The sequence below is a fragment of the Lepus europaeus genome, chromosome 19 (assembly GCF_033115175.1).
Source record: "Lepus europaeus isolate LE1 chromosome 19, mLepTim1.pri, whole genome shotgun sequence".
NCBI classification, from domain to species: Eukaryota; Metazoa; Chordata; class Mammalia; order Lagomorpha; family Leporidae; genus Lepus; species Lepus europaeus.
The window spans coordinates 12,879,844-12,899,733 of NC_084845.1; the positions used below are offsets into that span (position 1 = coordinate 12,879,844).

Consider the following 19,890-nt stretch of genomic DNA (forward strand, 5'->3'; position numbering starts at 1 on the left):
GGGTCTGTCACACAGGTGCAGAGTCCAAGCGCTTGGGCCAGCCTCCGCTGCTCTCGAGCACACTAGCAGGGAGCTGGATCTGAAGTGGAGCAGCCGGGACTGGACCAGTAACTATGGGATGCAGGCGCTGCAGGAGGCCGCCTAACCTGCTCTGCCCCAGGATCAATGTTTTCCCAGTCTGCCTGGGGTGAGGTTCATCTCCTGTTAGCTTGCAGGGACAACATCCCATGTGCCTGCAACCTAACCTTTGACACCGAAGCATCCTACCAAAGTCCTACAGTTTTATTGTCACATCTTGGAAGTCTGGGTAGGGGTCCAGCGCGCTCCAGTGGCCCCGCGGACTGTCCACACGGCAGAGCCTGCCTATCCGGGCTAAAATCGGGAGACACGCGCGTTAAGCAGCGTCCCTTACCCACTGGCCCCGAGATACCCAGTCCCCACCCTGGCCCGCAGCCGCTGGCATTTCCAGGCGTTTTCCGAGGCTCTTTCTGCTCCCGCGTCCTTGAGCTAGACGCCCGCTCCCGCAGCCCGCCTGTGATCCGTGCCTTTGCCGCATGAACTCTTCTCCAGTTAACGTGCAGTGGCTGCGGCCATTGCGTCCTTGGACACAGCACCGGGCCGTGATAAACTTTACCCCGCAGTCATTCGAGTTGTTTCCTCGGGCACGGTTCCCACTGGGACAAAGAATCTTAACGCCCAAGCCTTAGGGAGGGCGCGCCGGCCGTCCTGCGGCGCTGTTGGTGGTTGCCCTTAGTAAAGATGGCGGAAGGGGCGCTTTAGGGCTGTTCCGCTGCGGCTTCCGTGCCCTCGCCTGACATGGCGGCCTCTTGGGCCCGCCCCTTGGCTTCCTGCCGCCGGGTTACTTCCACGACTCGGTCGGGATGGCGACGGCGATGGCGGCCACTCGCGGACTCCGCGACCTGCTGATGCGGCGTGAGTCACTTCCTGACCTTTGGGGATCTGTTGTGCTGCCCAAGCGGCTGTAGGACCACCCGGGGGCACGGAGGGTCCTCGCGCCCCCGCCTAAAGGGTTACTCATTACAGTCTGGGGGCGCTGATGACTCCATGTCCCCACGGGTCTGGAACCCCTGAACAGTGCACCCCAGATGTTAAACCCAAGGCCGTGTTCCCCGCCTCTGGGGTCCTGGTGTGCCCCCTGGGCGTCCTCAGGCCCTTCCTTCCTCTGCCTCCCTAGGACTGGCAGCTCCCAGCGGCCCGGGCTTCGGCCTTGGCCTCCGCCCGCTGGGCACCTCCGCCCACGGCGAGGCCCCCAGAGCAGCCGCCTGCGAAGCCCCGGGCCACAGCTACGAGTCCCTCCTGGTGACGGCTGCCCAGAAGCACGTCCTGCATGTGCAGCTGCACCGGCCCGACAGGAGGAACGCCATGAACAGGGCTTTCTGGAGGTCTGGCGGCCCCCGGGGTGGCCGGGGTGGGGGGCGGATGGACGGCCGGTGCGGCCCCTCATCCCTGGCTCCTCCGCAGCGAGATGGTGGAGTGCTTCAACAAGATAGCGCAAGACTCCGAGTGCCGGGCCGTGGTGATCTCAGGGGCGGGGAAGATGTTCACGTCAGGTACCTGCGGCCCCGCGCACCCCGCCTCCCCGCGCCTGGCCACAGAGCTGCGCTTGCCCGTCGGGCTGTGGGCAGCCGCTTCTAACTCGCGCCTGGACGCTTGTTTTTTGTTTTTTTTTTTTTTTTTTTTTTTTTTTTGACAGGTAGAGTGGACAGTGAGAGAGAGACAGAGAGAAAGGTCTTCCTTTTGCCGTTGGTTCACCCTCCAATGGCCGCCGCGGTAGCGCGCTGCGGCCGGCGCACCGCGCTGATCCGATGGCAGGAGCCAGGTGCTTCTCCTGGTCTCCCATGGGGTGCAGGGCCCAAACACTTGGGCCATCCTCCACTGCACTCCCTGGCCACAGCAGAGAGCTGGCCTGGAAGAGGGGCAACCGGGACAGGATCGGTGCCCCGACCGGGACTAGAACCCGGTGTGCCGGCGCCGCAAGGCGGAGGATTAGCCTAGTGAGCCGCGGCGCCGGCTATGGACGCTTGTTTTCTTGAAGTCCTGATTTAAGGCATTCAGCTCTGGAAAGGAGCAGGCCAGAGCCGGAGCGAGTGGGCTTCCGGCCTAGGCTCTGTGTCCTTGACCTCTGAGAGCCTGGAGCCGGGAGCAGTGGGCTTCCAGCCTAGGCTCTGTGTCCTTGACCTCTGAGAGCCTGGAGCCGGGAGCAGTGGGCTTCCAGCCTAGGCTCTGTGTCCTTGACCTCTGAGAGCCTGGAGCCGGGAGCAGTGGGCTTCCAGCCTAGGCTCTGTGTCCTTGACCTCTGAGAGCCTGGAGCCGGGAGCAGTGGGCTTCCAGCCTAGGCTCTGTGTCCTTGACCTCTGAGAGCCTGGAGCCGGGAGCAGTGGGCTTCCAGCCTAGGCTCTGTGTCCTTGACCTCTGAGAGCCTGGAGCCGGGAGCAGTGGGCTTCCAGCCTAGGCTCTGTGTCCTTGACCTCTGAGAGCCTGGAGCCCCATAGGCCAGGCGCTCCCACGCCCTCGCCTGCTGGGCCTTAGCTCTGCATTCTTCGCATTTCAGCTGGCCCAGCCACTGACTCCCTGCTCAGCTCTCAGAGCCGTGCCCAGGTTTTTAATGTCAGAGATGCCAGTTTCGGGCTTCTGATTTCCATGGGGTTTATTTAAAAATTTTTCTATTTCTGTGCTGAAGTTTTCTTTCTGTTTGTCATGAGCTTCTTTTTTAAAATTTTTCTTTTTGTTTAAGATTTATTTTATTTATCTGAAATAAATAGAGAGAGGAGGAGAGAGAGAGAGAGTAAGGTCTTCCTTTTGCTATGTTCGCTGCCCAAAATGGCCCCAACCACTGGGGCTGGGCTGGGCCAGGCCAGAGCCAGGAGCCAGGCGCTTCCTCTGAGTCTCCCACATGGGTGCAGGGGCCCAGGCACTTGGGCCATCTTCCACTGCTTTCCTCCGTGCATTAGCAGGGAGCTGGATCGGAAGAGGAGCAGCCAGGACTCGAACCCTCGCCTATATGGGATGCTGCAGGCCAAGGCTTAACCCGCTGTGCCACAGCGCCAGCCCCTGTGAGCGTAGTTGTAAGGGCTGCTTTAAAATCCCATTCTCCCAGGTCTGACATCTGGGCCATCTTGTGGCCCGTCTCTGTTTATCCTCTTTTCTTGAAAATGGCTCTCACAGGCCTGTGTGTGTATTTTGAGTAAGTTTGCACTGTGCTCTGGGTATTGGCGTGTAGCAATAGGGGGTTGTGCAAACTCCAGATTCCATGACACGGTTATATCTAACATGCTGGGACATGGTTATACCCATCACTGGTGAATTTCTTGTTTGGCCACTTAGTTGCAATTAGATTTTCTTGTGCCGGGCTACAGGGATGGTTCCCAAATCAGCATGAGATTTGGGCATAGGTTGTTAATTTATTTATTTTAAAATATTTTAAATGTGTTTTCATTTTATTTGAGAGACAGACTGGGAGACATCTTCCCTTCAGTTGGTTCATTCCCAAGATGCCCAAGCAGCCAGGGCTGGATCCGGCCTACGTCAGGAGCCAGGACCTCCATCTGGGTCTCCCATGTGGGTGGCAGCAGCTCCAGGATTTGGGCCATCATCTGCTGCCTCCCAGGAGCATCAGCAGGAAGCTGGATCAGAAGTGTGGAGTGGCTGGGGCTCAAAGCGGCTTCCTGGCACAGCCACCCTTAGCCCTCCTGGGTGTCAGACCACGCCGTAAACATTGTCATCCTAGTCTCCTGGTCTGAGAAAATGCGGGTGCTACTAGCACCTGCTCCCCACCCCAGGTTGCCGTGAAGAGCAGGCGTCAGGTACGGGTTGGGCAGCTACTGAGGTAGCCGCTGTTTCCTGTGATTATAAAAAACCACAGGGGCCAGCACTGTGGCACAGCGGGTTAAGCCATTGTCTGCAGTGCCAGCATCCCATATGGTCATGGGTTCGAGTCCTGGCTGCTCCACTTCCGATCCAGCTCCCTGCTAATGTGCCTGGGAAAGCAGTAGAAGATGGCCCAAGTACTTGGGCTCCTGTTACCCATATAGGAGACCCAGAAGAAGCTCCTGACTCTTGGCTTAGGTGTGGCTCAGCTCTGGCCGTTGGTGGCCATCTGGGGAGTGAACCAGCAGATGGAAGACCTCTCTCTCTCTGCAACTCTGACTTTCAAATAAATAAATAATCTTTACCAAAACAGTAAATAAATGCATAACGACAGGATGGCCCGAGGGACATTGGAGCTCACACAGGTTCCCCGGGGAAGGAGGCGGGGCTTCTGCATGATGATTCTTCCTGAAGATCTTGGTTGATTGATTTTGGTTGATTTGAAAGGCAGAGAGACAGAGACAGAGATCTTCCATCTGCTGGCCCATGCCCAAGTGCCCACACAGCCAGGCAGGGCTGGACCAGGCCGAAGCCAGGAGACTCCAGCCAGGTCTCCCATGTGGGTGACAGGGGCCCAAGCCCTTGAGCCATCACCTGTGGCCTTCCAGGGTGTGTGTGAGCAGGAAGCTGGAGTTGGAAGCGAAGCCCAGACTCAAACCCAGGCACTCCCCTGTGGGAAGCAGCTGTCCCGAGCAGGATCCGAATGCCCACTCCACTGTGATGTGTTCTTACTTTGGGCTGGCCGCCAGGTGCCATGCTCTGGGGCCCTTCACTGCACGGGGCTGCCAGTGCCCGTGGCCGCAGGTCTGGGCAGGAGCGGGGCAGGGAACCAGAAAAGCTGGTGAGCGGAGAGGAGCTTGTGCAAGGTACAGGCAGAGCTCCTGATGAGTCACAGGTGTGGCAGCCACGGGTGCCAGCAGGCGGTCAGGCGCAGACCCAGTGAACAGCAGGGGCTCCTGTGACGCCATCACGTGCCAGGCACCGCTGCAGCCGCCTCCAGGCCTCCATCCCTGAGTGCCTGCACAGCCTGCTCAGCTGCTGGGGTTCGTCAGTATTGGTCAGAGAAGATACCCCAGGCCCGAGGAGGAAGCGAGCTGGCCAGGGACCCAGAGCGAGTCCTGCCATCCAGGGCCCGGCCCTGCTTGGAGCCCACACTCCTCTGACCTTTAGTTATTTAATCATTAGTACTACTTTTACTGTTTTTTAAGAAATTATGAATTTGAAAGGCACAGTTACAAAGAGAGAAAGAGAGAGATCTTCCATCCTCTGATTTACACAATGGCCAGGGCTGGGGCAGGCTGAAGCCAGGAACCTGGAGCCCCATCCAAGGACTTGGGCCATCTTCGGCTTTCCCAGGCACATTAGCAGGGAGCTGGATCAGAATGGAGCAGCTGGGACTCGAATTGGTGCCCATATAGGATGCTGACGCCACAGACAGTGGCTTAACCCAGTGCACCAGCACACTGGCCCTAACATCTTACTTTTAAAAAATTTTATTTGGGGGCCAGTGCTGTGGCATAGATTAACCATCTGCTTGTGGGACTGGCATCTCATATGGGTGCTGGTTCAAGTCCTGGCTGCTCCATTTCCAGCCCAGCTCTCTACCATGGCCTGGGAAACCAGTAGAGGATGGCTCAAGTCCTTGGGTCCTGGCATCTGCTTGGGAACCTGGAAGAAGCTCCTGGCTCCTGGCTCCTGGCTTCAGATCAGCCTGGCTCCGGCCATTGCGGCTATTTGGGGAGTGAACCAGCAGATGGAAGACCTCTCTCTGTCTCTTCCTCTCTCTGTTTATAATGATGACTCTCAAGTAAATAAATAAATCTTTTTAAAAAAAGTTTTATTTGACAAACAGATGGAGAAAGAGATCTCCCATCTGCTGATTCATGGTCCGATGCCCACAGCAGCCAAGGGGCTGAAGCCCAGGAACTGGGAGCTCAATCCAGGTGTGCAGTGTGGGTACAGGGACCCAGGTCCCGGAGCCGTCACTGTGCCTCCCAGGGGGCACTCTCGCAGGATGCTGGAGTCAGGAACCAGAGCTGCGCTTGTCCCACGTGGGCGACGCAAGCGTCCTAACTGGCGGCTTAACCGCTAGGCCGGACAACCACCCGTGGCCTTGCTTATTTAAACAGAGAGGGGCTGGTGCTGTGGCACAGTGGGTTAAAGCCCTGGCCTGAAGCGCCGGCATCCCATATGGGCACCAGTTCTAGTCCCAGCTGCGCTTCTTCCGATCCAGCTCACTGCTATGGCCTGGGAAACCAGTAGAGGATGGCTCAAGTCCTTGGGTCCCTGCACCTGAATGGGAGACCCAGAGGAAGCTCCTGGCTCCTGGCTTCGGATCAGCGCAGCTCCGGCCATTGTAGCCATCTGGGGAGTGAACCAGCGGATGGAAGACCTCTCTCTCTGTCTCTACCTTACTCTGTAACTCTTTCAAATAAATAAATAAAAGATAAATAAATACAGAGAAGCCCCGGAGAGCCAGGGCTGTGGCCAGCGTGGGAGTGCCTTTTCAGGCTTGTCACACAGCTCATCCAGGGGAGGGACAGGTGGGGGTGAGAAGGATTCAGCCTAAGAGGAAGATGGTGACGGAGGATTCTGCTCGGGCCCCGCCCCCCTGGCCCACATGCTCCACACCCCTCTGACCGGGCTCCTCCTGCGGGCCCCTCGAGCCCACTGTCCCGGCCTCCCCACTGGTCCTCACACAAGCCAGGCGCGTTTCCCCCACAGGGCCGCTGCTCCTGCAGGGCCTGGCACCCCAGAGAGCCTGCTAGCCCCTCCCTCTCCTGTATACACACACGCACTCATGCACACACACACACGCACACTCACCACCACTTTGTTATTTATTTTCATTTTATGAGTGACAGAAGATTCAAATTCCCTTCCCCGCTGGTTCACTCTCCAAACGCCCGCAACAGCCAGGAGCCCAGAACTCCATCCTGGTCTCCCGCGTGGGTGGCAGGGACCCAACACTGGAGCTATCACCTGCTGCCTCCCAGGGTGCGCATTAGCAGGGAGCCGGATCGGAAGCAGGGGAGTCTGAACGGACCCCACGCTCCGATATGGGCTGCAGGTGTCAGAGGCTTGACCAGTGCGCCCGACACAGCGCGTTGTCTTCATTGTTTGTCTTCTCTGAGAGCAGGGACCGTCACCGGTTGTTTGCTTTCTGAGCAGACGCACACAGGCCCCTGCGTCTTGGAACTCACGGGATGTGATCCCAGAAAGAGAGGCAGGCGCTCAACCAGACCAGCACAGCGTCCATGACAGCGAGATGTGCGGCTAGGCAGAGCCAGTGGATGGATGGAGGGGCCCGGGCCGGCCACCGTGCGGCAGAGTCACGGAGTCAGCCGTGTGGCCAGGGAAGGGACCCTGTCTCATAGTTGGAACAGCTGGAGGCCGGCCGGAAGTGATCGTTGTGCAGCCTTGGGAGGTCCCAGCATGAACTTGGCATTTTATTCTGTTCTCTATTGCGCTGTGCACAGGCTCCCCCTGGCTGTGTGTGGGGAGTGGGCAGTAGCAGGGGGAGGGGCACGCAGGTTGGCTGGGGTCCGAAAGGTCAGGTTCAGGATTATCTTGAAGTTGGAGGCACAAACTCTGCACCCCCTGGTCTTCGCATCTCAGGAAACGTCGCCACCAAGACCAGGGCTCATGCCCTTGACTCCTTAGGCCTACAGGTGTGGGGGTGGAGCACAGCCCCTGGAGTGAGCCGCGTGGTCCTGTGGTCTGAAACCTCAGTGCTGCCGGGTGCTTAACCTCTCTGTGCCGTTAACCCGTCGGAAAGGGGTCTGCCTTGTGGCACAGTGGGTTAGCTGCCACCTGCAGTGCCGGCATCCCACACAAGCCCTGGTTCGAGTCCCGGCTACTCCACTTCTGATCCAGCTCCCTGCTGACGCTCTTGGGAAAGCAGAGGAAGATGGCGCATGCGCTTGGGCTCCTACCACCCTTGGTGAGGGGACCCAGATGGAGTGGTGGCCACTGGGGGATGAACCAGTAAATGGAAGATCTCTCTCTCTCTCCCACGAATAAATAAATAAATCTTTAAAAAAAAAAAATTGGTAAGACAGCAGTAGCGACAGAACCAGGGCACAGCTTAGTGGGGAATGAGCGAGAGCTGGGTGTTGGCTCCCCTGTGTTTCAGGCCTGCTCCTGCTCGCAGTCCCTCGCGCATCTTCTCTGTGGTGGCTGGGGGACTTTGGGCCTGCTGCGCCTGGCTTTGGGCTGTTGGCTGGGGCAATGGGTGGGGTCTGTGAGACTAGGTGAGCCCCCTGCTGCCCCCTCACCAGGCATCGACCTCATGGACGTGGGTTCCGACCTCCTGCAGCCGAAAGGAGACGACCCGGCCCGCATCAGCTGGTACCTCCGTGACCTCATCCGCAGGTACCAGGAGACCTTTAGCGTCATCGAGAAGGTGACTCTGGGGCACCGCGGGCCATCCCTGCCACCTGCCTCTCCTCTGCCAGCCCTAACCCCGCCCCTCCTGTTCCCTTCAGTGCCCCAAGCCCGTGATCGCCGCCATCCACGGGGGCTGCATTGGCGGGGGTGAGTCTGCAGCCACCTGCCTCCCACCAGGGTGCGCCCGCTGGGGTGGGGGGTGGGGGGCTGTGCCTCCCTGGCCGCGAGCCTCCAGCCTCAGCTCTGTGGCTGTCTCGAGACCCCACCTCCTAGGAGGAGGTTGCTCAGTGTCCCCGGCTTCTGCCTGCCAGGTGTGGACCTAGTCACTGCCTGTGACATCCGGTACTGTGCCCAGGATGCTTTCTTCCAGGTGAAGGTAAGGCGCCCCCAGCTCCTTCCCCGGGTGCTGCCGGTGTGAGCGATTGGCCGGGCAGAGCAGGGACTGAGCCAGCCGGCGGGGGCAGGGGGCTGGGGAGTCAGAATTGAATTTTTCCAAGGAAGCCTCGGCCGTGGAGGAAGACAGGGCAAGGGGTCCAGGTGCAGTCACAGTGGGGAAGGGTGTGGCCAAGGGGGGAGGGGATGGTGGGGAGGTGGGCGGCAGAATGGAGCCCCCAGCGCAGTGAAGGCGTTGGCAGGGACGGCCAAGGAGGGCTTCCCTCCGGAGATGCAGGGCTCAGGCCCGGACGGTGGGCAGGTCCCCCCCTCCCAGGAAGGGACCTGCACAACCCATTGCCATCTGGGCCAGCCTGGTGCAGGCGCCTGACGGCTCTGCCGCCCTTGCCCCCGCAGGAGGTGGACATAGGCTTGGCTGCCGATGTGGGGACGCTGCAGCGGCTGCCCAAGGTCATCGGAAACCGGAGGTCCGCGGGATACGGGGCTGGGGAGGGAGCCGCAAGGCAAGGGATCTCCAGGCCCTGCGGTGAGGGCCGTCTGCTCACGCGCCCTGGCCTCTTGCAGCCTGGTCAATGAGCTGGCCTTCACCGCCCGCAAGATGATGGCTGACGAGGCCCTGAGCAGCGGGCTGGTCAGGTAGGGCCACCTGGGCGGGCTCCCCGCTCCCCGGGTCCCGTGCGGCCTCCCTGGGTGCTCATTGCTTTCCTGGGGACGCGGTGGGGGGTGGGGGGTGGTACTTGCCCGGCTGCCCTCGGGCCGGGTCACCGGGGTCTCCGCCGCCTGCGGGAGTGGCGTGGAGCCCTGCTCAGCCCGCCGGACTGCCGCTCCCTTCCGTGGCAGCCGTGTGTTCCCGGACAAGGAGGTCATGCTGGACGCGGCCTTCGCCCTGGCGGCCGAGATTTGCAGCAAGAGCCCGGTGGCCGTGCAGAGCAGCAAGGTCAACCTGGTCTACTCCCGGGACCACACCGTGGCCGAGAGCCTCGACTACATGGTAAGGCGCTCGCTCCAGCCAATCACAAGCCGCCCGGCCCGCAGAGCGCCCAATGAGGGCCCCGCAGCCCGCTCTCTGCGCCTCTGATTGGGGCGCTGCTAATCCTCCAGGCGACCTGGAACATGAGCATGCTGCAGACCCAGGACATCATGAAGTCCGTCCAGGCCGCGATGGAGAAGAAGGACCTCAAAAGCGTCGCCTTCTCCAAGCTCTGAGGGCCTCGCCCTGTGCCTCCCCGCGGGCGGCTCCCCTCCGCTGGGGTGGGGGACGAGCGGGGCCGGGGCGCCGTAGCTGTAAGGTGCTGGCCTCCTCATCCTCGTGATCAATAAAGCCTTGTGAAGAGCCGGTGCCCTGATCGGGGAGGGGGAGGGGCGGGACCATTCCCGCCGATACAGAGTCTGGAGGGACTGACCCGGCCCGGCTGCCACAGCGGGCCCCGCGGGACCAAAGTCCCGTGAGTCCTCACGCTGCCGCTCAGCCTAGCGGCTCTGGTGCTGGAGTCCAGAAAGGCTCCCCTGGCCTCTTTCCTGCAAGTGTTGAGTTTGCGGTTTGCAGGTCCATGTATGGTCCCAACCTCCTGGGTTTATGGGGTTTTTTGTTTGGTTTTGCTTTTTGGATTGCTTTTTTTTTTTTTAAGATTTATTTATTTTTTATTTTTTTTTATTTTTTATTTTTTTGACAGGCAGAGTGGACAGTGAGAGAGACAGAGAGAAAGGTCTTCCTTTGCCGCTGGTTCACCCTCCAATGGCCGCCGCGGCTGGCGCGCTGCGACCGGCGCACTGCGCTGATCCGATGGCAGGAGCCAGGTGCTTCTCCTGGTCTACCATGGGGTGCAGGGCCCAAGCACTTGGGCCATCCTCCACTGCACTCCCTGGCCACAGCAGAGAGCTGGCCTGGAAGAGGGGCAACCGGGACAGGATCGGTGCCCCAACCGGGACTAGAACCCGGTGTGCCAGCGCCACAAGGCGGAGGATTAGCCTAGTGAGCCGCGGCGCCGGCTTATTTCTTTTTTATTTGAAAGGCAAAGTTACAAAGAGGCTGAGGCAGAGAGACAGGTCTTCCATCTGCTGGTTCACTCCTCAAATGGCTGCAACGGCCGGAGCTGGGCAGATCTGAAGCCAGGAGCCAGGAGCTTCTTCCTGGTCTCCCACGCGGGTGCAGGGACCCAAGGACTTGGGCCATCTTGTACTGCTTTCCCAGGCCATAGCAGAGAGCTGGATCAGAAATGGAGCAAGGGCTCATGCTATAGTGCAGCAGGTAAAGCCCCAGCCTGGGTGCTGATGCTGTGGCGTAGCAAGTAAAGCCCTGGCCTGAATCAGTGACATCCCATATGGGTGCTGGTTCGAGTCCCAGCTGTTCCACTTCCAATCCGGCTCTGCTATGGCCTGAAAAAGCAATGGAAGATGGCCCAAGTCCGTGGGCCCCTGCACCCACGTGGAGACCCAGGAGAACCTCCTAGCCTGGCTCCTGGCTTCAGATCAGCTCAGCTCTGGCTGCTGTGGTCACTTAACCTGCTATGCCACAGCACTGGCCCCCCGGGCTTATGTTAGGGATGAGTGTAAGAGACTACATGTTAATTTGGTGCCTTCTAAAGAGGGAACTGCAAAGAAGTCTCTGAGAAATGGAATTGAAAGATAAGCTCATTTGTGCACAAATCATTTTCAATCTGTGTGTACAAGTATGCCAAGTCCTGCTCTGAGTATGTTATGTATGTATTTATATCTGAAAGGTAGAGCAGTAGAGACAGAGAAAGGCAGATCTTCCATCTACTGGTTTACACCCCAAATTTCCACAAGAGCCAGGGCTGGGGCAGGTGGAAGCCAGGAGCCCAGAACTCCATCCCAGTCTTCCACGGGGGTGGCAAGGACCCAAGGATTAGCAGGAAACTGGATCAGAAGCCAAGCAGCCAGGACTCTGTCCCAGGCCCTCTAACATGGGATTCAGGTGTCGGAAGCAACAGTGGCTTAAGACCCACTGCACCGCGATGCCCGCCCACCAGACTCAGCTGCTGCACCAAACACCACCCCCTGAGTATTTGTTACTCAGTGACTCCCTTCAGGGGTCCTCTGATGTCGATACTATTGCTATCCCCATTTTGCGGGTAGGCTCATGGGCAAATTGAGGTTAAGGCTCTGACCCAAGACCACACAGCCAGGAAGTAGCAGAGGCAGGATTGGAACCCAGAACCATGGCTCTGCCACCGTTCATACAACACAGTGTAGGGGCAATGGTCCTTGCACAGGCCCTGTTGGAGTCCAGAACTTCCAGTTCCTCGCTACTTTCACCTGCGTCCACTGCCCACCTGTCCGGGCCACTCCCGCAGCCCTGCCCCGTCCCACCCTCCCTCTGCCAACACCGGGGCAGGGGTTTATGACGGCGATAAGGCCCCAGCTGGGCGAAGTCCGCTCCACCCACACTTCCTCTTTGCCAGAGGACCCACCGGGGAGGCTCCTGACAGCCTAGGGCGTGCCCTCCAAGAAGACTTGAGCCTGGGAGTCCCCGAAGAGGGACCCCTCGGACCCTCCCTTGGCAGCCACTCCCTGCCCCTGCTGTATAAGAGCCGCCTGTCGCCTGCCACCCACCACCAGTTCCCAGTCCTGCGACTTCTCCCAGCACAGCCACCAGCTCAGCCTCTGGAGATGGCCTTTGTCCCTGCGCCAGGCTACCAGCCCACCTACAACCCGGTGAGATGCCGGTCCCCGGCCCCCACACACCACCCACCCCGTGAGCCCCCGGGGCAGCTCTCTCTGCCTCCAGTGAACCCAGAGCCCCTCTTCCTCTGACCCCAGCCCCTCAGCCTGAGGGTCCTCCCTCCTCCCCACCCCCACCTGGGGACCCCTAGCGGCCATTCCGGGAGGGGTCCAGGCTGCAGCAGGCCCACGGCCTCTGAGGCCCTTCTCCCACCTCTTCTGCAGACGCTGCCCTACAAGCAGCCCATCCCGGGCGGGCTCAGCCTGGGGATGTCCGTTTACATCCAAGGAGTGGCCAGCGAGCACATGAAGAGGTGAGGCCCTCGCCGCCTGGCCCTGCTGTGGGCAACTTCTCCCGGGGCTGGGGGCTCCGATCTGGAGCTGGGAGGTGACAGCGGTCACACCGTGGGGAGTGTGGCGGCCTGAACTCGGGCTCTGAGTGCACACCCCAGCTCCGCCGCCCTGCAGGGTCTCCTGGGTGCTGGTCGGGCCTCCCCGCCCAGAGTGAGAGCTGGGAAGAGGCTGTACTGTGGCTGAGCTGTATGTGGGGCCCTAACCTGGCATCGATAATGGACTTGACCTCCAAGGTCCTCGTTTCTTTATTGGTTGCACGCACACTCTGTGCCTGGGGGCTGAGGACGGGACAGGGGCCCCTGCTCTCGGCCGGCAGACAGACCATCATGATGACAGTAAGCGCGACAACGGTGTGTTAGAGGGTGATGAGAAATAAGGGGAGAGGGGGAGGGGATGACATCAGCCCTTTAAATAAGGTGGCCAGGGAAGGCCTTCATGGGAAGGGAATATTTTTATTATTTAATTGAAAGGCAGAGTGACAGAGAGGGAGACAGAGAGAGAGAGAGATCTTTCACCTGCTGATTCACTCCCCAAATGGCCCCAGCTGCTGGGGCTGGGCCAGCTCAAAGCCAGGAGCCAGGAACTCCATCTGGGTCTCCCATGTGGGTTCAGGGATCCAAGCACTTGGGCCATCTTCCGCTGCTTTCCCAGGCGCATTAGCAGGGAGCTGGATCAGAAGGCCCCCGGAAGGGGAGATTTTAGCAAGGACCTGAAGGTGGTAAGGGAGGGGGCCCTGGGGGTAGCTGAGGGGAGGGTGCTGTGGGCAGAAGAGACAGCCAGTGCCAAGGCCCTGGGGCAGCTTTTGGAATAACTGCCCGGTGGCTGGTGTGGTGGGCGGTGTGCAATGGGCTCTGACTCGAGTGTTCACAGGGTCCTGGACTGCAGGCAGGAAGGCGTGGGGCCAGGAGCTGACGGATGTCGGGTGCAGGGAGCAGGGCTAACACGGGGGTTACAATAACAAAGTTGGGAAGAGGTGCGGGAGGTGATCCAGGAGGAAGGTGTGGCGAGCAAAGGTGCGACACTGCCCAGGTCACCCTCAGAGCTGCTCCTGGGGCGGGGTGGATCAGGGAGGACTTCCTGGAGGAGGCCCCGGGAGGACCCAGCCTTCGTGTCCCATCAGGTTCTTCGTGAACTTCGTGGTGGGGCAGGACCCGGGGGCAGACGTCGCCTTCCACTTCAATCCCCGCTTTGACGGCTGGGACAAGGTGGTGTTCAACTCACAGCAGGGCGGCAAGTGGGGCAATGAGGAGAGGAAGAGGAGCATGCCCTTCAGCAAGGGCGCCCCCTTCGAGCTGGTCTTCACCGTCTTGGCCGAGCACTACAAGGTGGGAGCCGCCTCCACCCTGCCGTGTCCTCCCCTGTCCTCCCCTCCTCTCTCACTCCTCTGTGTCTCTCCCCTCCGGCTAGGAGCCTTCCAACAGTCCCATGCGGCCATGTCCCCTCGCCTGCTTGCAAACCCCTCCAGCCGCTGTATGTTTGCAAGAACTCTAGGCGCATAGGGGAGCCCTGCCCTACCCTGCACCACCACGGCTCTCCCCTCAAGTTCACGGCCTCTCACCGCCACCTTGCAGGGCCCGCCTCCCATCATTTCAGAGCGCATCCCAGACACGCCATCATTTCATGCTCTGATACTCCCACGATTGCCACCGACGCCAGCTGTTCCTTAGCGTGGTCGCGCGTGCCTTCCCACGCCAGTGCCCTGGAGTCCACCCTTCCCTCCTGGCCCAGGTCCCAGGAAGGCCCTGCAGGGGGCGGGCTCAGAGCATGCTGTGTGTTTTGACATTGACCTGAGTGTGGCCAAGTCCTCTTGTTCACTCCCCGAAATATCCACAAACAGCCAGGGCTGGGCCAGGCCAGAGCCCAGAGCCTGGAACTCCATCTGGGTCTCCCACGTGGGTGCAGGGGCCCAAGCACTTGGGCCATCTTCCACTGCTTTCCCAGGCGCATTAGCAAGGGGCTAGATCAGACGTGGAGCAGTTGGGACCCAAACCTGCTCTCCTATGGGCTGCAGGCATCACCTCCTGCCCCGCCCTGTGGCCTTGCGCAATGGAGACAGGCCCTTGTCCTGCCTCGGGGAGCTGCTGGGAGAATCACATGGTAGCACCACGTATGGCATTTCGCACATGGCAAGTGCTTGGTCCTGCACGGCTGCTCCCAGCCCGTGCCCCATCACATAGTGCTCTGAACAGAAACCGTGGGTCCCTGCAGTGCTGGGGACAGGCGAGCAAGGCCGAGCGCTCCTCCAGCCTCCCCCCGCCCCCCTTCGCCGAGCCGTGCTGCCCTTCAGTCTTTCCTGCTGTCCCAGAGAATGACCCATTCCACAGATAAATAAACAAAGGCTCAGAGCGGCGGGGTGACCTGGGCTCACACCGCCAGGGCATGGCAGAGCTGGCCCTCAAACCCTGGTTCCCTGCCACCCTCCACCCCACACCACATCCCGAGATCTGTGAGCTCAACTTTGACCTCAGCTTGACCTCTGACCCTGGGCTCCAGGATCTCTGACCATGAGGCTGTCTCAGCCCACACTAAAGACTTTTAACCCCAAGTCAGAAAGAGCCCTGTTCCTTGCTCCTTGCTTCTGGCTCTGGTTTCCCAAGATCAAGGTGACCTCCAAGCCCTGCCCTCCAGGTGGTGGTGAACGGAAGCCCCTTCTACGAGTTCAAGCACCGGCTGCCCCTGCAGATGGTCACCCACCTGCACGTGGACGGGGACCTGCGGCTACAGTCCATCAACTTCCTTGGAGGCCAGCCCACCCCTTACCAGGTGTGTGGTGTGCCCGGCCCCCTCTCTCCCTCCCTTCCCCCGCGCCTGTGCTGGCCAGGGCGGCCCACGGCCGAGACAAGCATCGCCAGACAGTGCAGCTGCAAGGCTTTGCGGCTGTCATGGGAAAGACGTAGGCGGAGAGGCAGAGGCAGAGAAGTGGGGGCTGGGATGGGGGGGACAGGCCGAGGGGTGTTGGGGCAGGCAGGATGCTGAAGTGCAGGAGGTTTTGAGGGTCTGATGGAAGGGCTTGACCTGGTTGTGGGTTTGGGAGGGCTTCCTGGAGGAGGAGGTGTGTAAACCAAGTCAGGATGTGAAGATAAGGTTAAAGGATTCACAGGCCGCAAACATTCAGGCAGTTGCTCAACCTCATGACTCACCTGGGAAACTCAGCACCACGCAGCGCCACTGCACACCCACCCGAGAGTGCAGAACGGAAGCCAAAGGCGCCCGGCACCGATGGCCGGCACGCGCCGGGGAAGCTGACCCCGCTGTCTGTGGCCCTGGGGCGTGCGTGCGGGTGCCTGTCTGTGACGGCCCCAGTGCCCAGACACCCCGCTCCCAGGTACACAGCAGACACAAAGCCACCAACACCCTCAGCAGCACCATGTACAAATGGCCCCAGCAGACTGCAAACTACCCACAGGGTCCGCGGCAGGGGAGGGGTCGCGGGGAGGCACCCTCACCTCCTTCCTGGCAAAGGCACCTGGTGCAAAAACTCGGCATGGGTTTCAAAACTCCTGCTGCGAAAGAAGCTTCTGTCTCAACGCCGTCTTCCTACGGCCCGTCTGGAGCCCCCGCGCACACTGGCTGTGGCCTCAACTCACCTCTCCCAGGAGCCCGATGTCCTTGTCACCGGCCCATTTCACAGATGCAGGAACTGAGGCACAGAGAGCTTCCATTCCTTGCCCAGGGTCACGGAGCTGGTGAGAAGCAGAGGCTCCGTGCCCGCACTCTTCTGCCTCCATGGCCAGGAAACCCCAGACGTGTCCAAACTGACACTGCGAGAACACTGCACAGTTCAGGCAGGGTGAGAGTGAAAGAAGGGTTTGTTTTAGTGCGGAAAAAGAATCAAACTCCATGCCTCATTTCCTTCATAAGACACATTTTCCATGACTTTTTTTTTTTTTAAAAGATTTATTTATTTACTTGAAAAAGTTACAGAGAGGCAGAGCAGAGAGAGAGAGAGAGAGAGAGAGAGGTCTTCCATCCACTGGTTCACTCTCCAGTTGGCCGCAACGGCCAGAGCTGCATCAATCTGAAGCCAGGAGCCAGGAGCTTCTTCTGGGTCTCCCATGTGGGTACAGGGGCCCAAGGACTTGGGCCATCTTCCACTGCTTTCCCAGGCCATAGCAGAGAGCTGGATCGGAAGTGGAGCAGCTGGGACTTGAACCATCACCCATATGGGATGCCGGCACTGCAGGTGGCGGCTTTACCTGCTACGCCACAGCACCGGCCCCTCCATGACGTTTTTTAAGGCCCTACATAAAACTATTTATTTTTTTGTTTGTTTCTTTAGTTCTCAAATCAATGTCGTTTTTAAGAATTATTCTTTATTTTCATTTTATTTGAAAGAGAGACAGAGACAGATCTTCCATATACTGGTTCACTTCCCAAATACCTGCAAGAGGGGCCTGGGCCAGGCCACAGCCCGGAGCCTGTGTGCGGGTCTCTCACGTGGGTGGCGGGGGCCTCGGTACTTGAACCATCATCTGCTGCCTCCCAGGTGCACAGTAAGAGGAGGTGGATTGGAAGTGGAGGAGCCAGTACCGGCAGCAGGCACTGCAGTATGGGATACGGCTTCCCAAATGGCCTCGCACCTGCTGTGCCAGACGCCTGGCCCTGGCAGCAGAGGTCATGGCGGAAAGGAGTTAATTAGGAAGAGGAGAAAAGGCGCCGAGGTTGTGGTGCCGCGGGTTGAGTCCTGGCTTCTGACGCCGGCGGCCCATATCAGAGTGCTGGTGCGTGCCCTGGCTGCTCTGCTCTGACCCTGCTCCCTGCCAACGTGCCTGGGAAAAGCAGCAGAAGATGGCTCCATGCTTGGGCCCCTGCCACCCCCGGGGGAGGCCTGGCTGGAGTGCCAGGCTCCTGGCTTCTGCCTGGCCATTGAGGCCACTTGAGGAGCAACTTGGCGTTTGGAAGATCTCACGCTCTCGCTTTCAATTAAATAAATCATTCAAGAAATAAATTTGTATTGAAAGAAGGAGGATAAAAGAGAAGGAGATGGAGAGAGAGGGTAAAAGTTAGGAAGGCCAGGGGACAGGGTTGCAGGCAGAAGGAAGCCCCTGTGAGGAGGCGGGAGAGAGACAGATGGAGACAGATCCTGGGGAGACCAGGCCCTTGGTCGCACGCCCGGGATGATGCCAAGAAACATGTAGTTGCTGGGGCAGTGAGGGGTGAGGTCCAGGGGCCAGAGCACTGCCGAGGGAAGACACAGACGCCAGTGTGGACCTGGCATTGTCTCAGAGGGTTAGGGTGAGGTGCACCTGCTCTGACCATCCCTAACCATGGTGAGTCCCTCTCCGGTACTGGTCACCTGGGCCAGCCTCAGGTGCACAGTGGGGAGGGGCTGCCCTAGACAGACACCCTGTCCCTGCCTCCTCACCACCTCCTCTCTCTCTGCCCACAGAGACCCATGACGACCCCAGGTTACTCTGTAAGTACCTGCCATGGACATGTGGCGGCCCGGGAGGTCCTGGGGAGGCGGGAGGGCCCCCAGCCGCTCAACACTGCCGCCCTCTGTCCACCCGCATAGGGTCCCGGATACGGCCATCCCGGTTATGGCGCACAGCCGCTGCACAGCCTGCCGGTGAGTGGGAGGGCTATGGGGCGGGGGGAGGGGCCGGAGCCCCGGGGCACCTGTTTCCCATGGGTGTACCGTGGTCACTTGTGGACTGTCCTGGACTAAGTCGCTTCTTCCTCACTTCACAGAGCATGGAGGGACCCCCGACCTTCAATCCGGTATGGCGTCCTGTGGGCTGGCGGGGTGGGCGATTTGACGGGAAGCACCCAGAGGGTGCTGGGGAGGGGGTGGGGCTGGTGGCCCCAGCAGGGATGGGGCGTGGAGGTCGTTTCCCAGTTGGAGTGGGACCTCGCCCTGAGGCTGACTCCTGCCTCTGAGAGAGGAGGGGGCCCTGTTCTCTTCCCACAGCCAGTGCCGTTCACTGGGAGACTGCAAGGAGGGCTCACAGCCCGAAGGACCATCATAGTCAAGGGCTACGTGCCCCCCACAGGCAAGAGGTGCAGAGCCCAGGTGGAGGAGGACCCCAGCCCTCCTCCCTCAGACCAGGACACCAGGCCCTCAGTCCCTCCCCCCTCAGACCCTAGGGTCCAGGCCCCAGCCCTCCTCCCTCAGACCCTAGGGTCTAGGCCCCAGCCCCTCCTCCCTGGAGTCTAGACCCCGGCCCTCCTCCCAGGGGTCCAGACCCCAGCCCTTGTCCAGCCCTCCTCCCTTGGGGACCCAGGCCCTGGACCCTCCTGACTGCACCTCCCTCTCTGCCCCCAGTTTTTCCATCAACTTCAAGGTGGGATCCTCGGGGGACCTGGCTCTGCACATTAACCCGCGCATGGCCGAGGGCGTCGTGGTGCGGAACAGCCGCCTGAACGGCTCATGGGGCGCCGAGGAGAGGAAGATGGCCCACAACCCGTTTGGTCCTGGGCAGTACTTTGATGTGAGTCTGGGGTCTCCTTCTCCATGTCCCCCAGGGCTTCCATTCTGCCCTGGCCTCACACCCACACCTTCCCCTGCAGCTGTCCATTCGCTGTGGTATGGACCGCTTCAAGGTGTACGCCAATGGCCAGCACCTCTTCGACTTCGCCCATCGATTCCCGGCCTTCCAGAAGGTGGACGTGATGGAAATCCAGGGTGACGTCGCCTTGTCCTACGTCCAGATCTGACCTGTGCCCGAACTACAGCTCTTGGGAAGACAGGAAGTTCCCCTGGCCTCCCTTCCGACCCTGACACAAGGTGTGAGGCTGACTCGGGAGTAGGCAGCACTCCAGTCCCCTCCTTCCTCCCTCAGTTCAATCCTGCGCCGTCCATCATCCACCAGTCACGTGTCCAAACTTCCTCCCACCGGAATAAACCTCGTTGCTTCCCAGTCTCTGCGCACAACAGCCCAGGAGGTGGGAACTGCTATTGGCTGCCCCTTGTAACTGATGCAGAAACAGGCGAAGGGAAATAGTCACTTGCTCAAAGTGGCACAGCCCACAAATGGCAGAACAGGATTCTAATCCTGGTGATTTGGCTCCCCAGGCTGCACACGTATCCACTCTGTGGTTTGTCATTCCATCCATCCATCCATCCATCCAACCACCCACCCTCCATCCATCCACCCACCCTCCATCCATCCAACCACCAACCCTCCATCCATCCATCCAACCATCCATCTATCCAACTACCCACCCTCCATCCATCCACCCACC

The 19,890-nt window shown here is 59.9% G+C and overlaps 2 protein-coding genes across 2 annotated transcripts; both read left to right on the forward strand.

The window, feature by feature from the left end:
- The first annotated feature begins 847 nt into the window (after positions 1 to 847).
- ECH1 (enoyl-CoA hydratase 1) lies at positions 848 to 10,003 on the forward strand. The gene is made up of 10 exons (XM_062176495.1): positions 848 to 933; positions 1,196 to 1,403; positions 1,483 to 1,571; positions 8,169 to 8,293; positions 8,376 to 8,424; positions 8,589 to 8,653; positions 9,067 to 9,137; positions 9,235 to 9,306; positions 9,511 to 9,661; positions 9,772 to 10,003. Exons 1-10 carry the CDS (start codon positions 882 to 884, stop codon positions 9,874 to 9,876), a joined length of 987 nt encoding a protein of 328 aa, XP_062032479.1. The 5' UTR covers positions 848 to 881; the 3' UTR covers positions 9,877 to 10,003.
- An 87-nt stretch (positions 10,004 to 10,090) lies between these two features.
- LGALS4 (galectin 4) lies at positions 10,091 to 19,602 on the forward strand. Its single transcript, XM_062176496.1, has 10 exons — positions 10,091 to 12,345; positions 12,577 to 12,665; positions 13,826 to 14,030; positions 15,334 to 15,468; positions 18,095 to 18,121; positions 18,221 to 18,274; positions 18,397 to 18,426; positions 18,617 to 18,705; positions 18,971 to 19,136; positions 19,216 to 19,602. Exons 1-10 carry the CDS (start codon positions 12,301 to 12,303, stop codon positions 19,360 to 19,362), a joined length of 987 nt encoding a protein of 328 aa, XP_062032480.1. The 5' UTR covers positions 10,091 to 12,300; the 3' UTR covers positions 19,363 to 19,602.
- Positions 19,603 to 19,890: the final 288 nt, after the last annotated feature.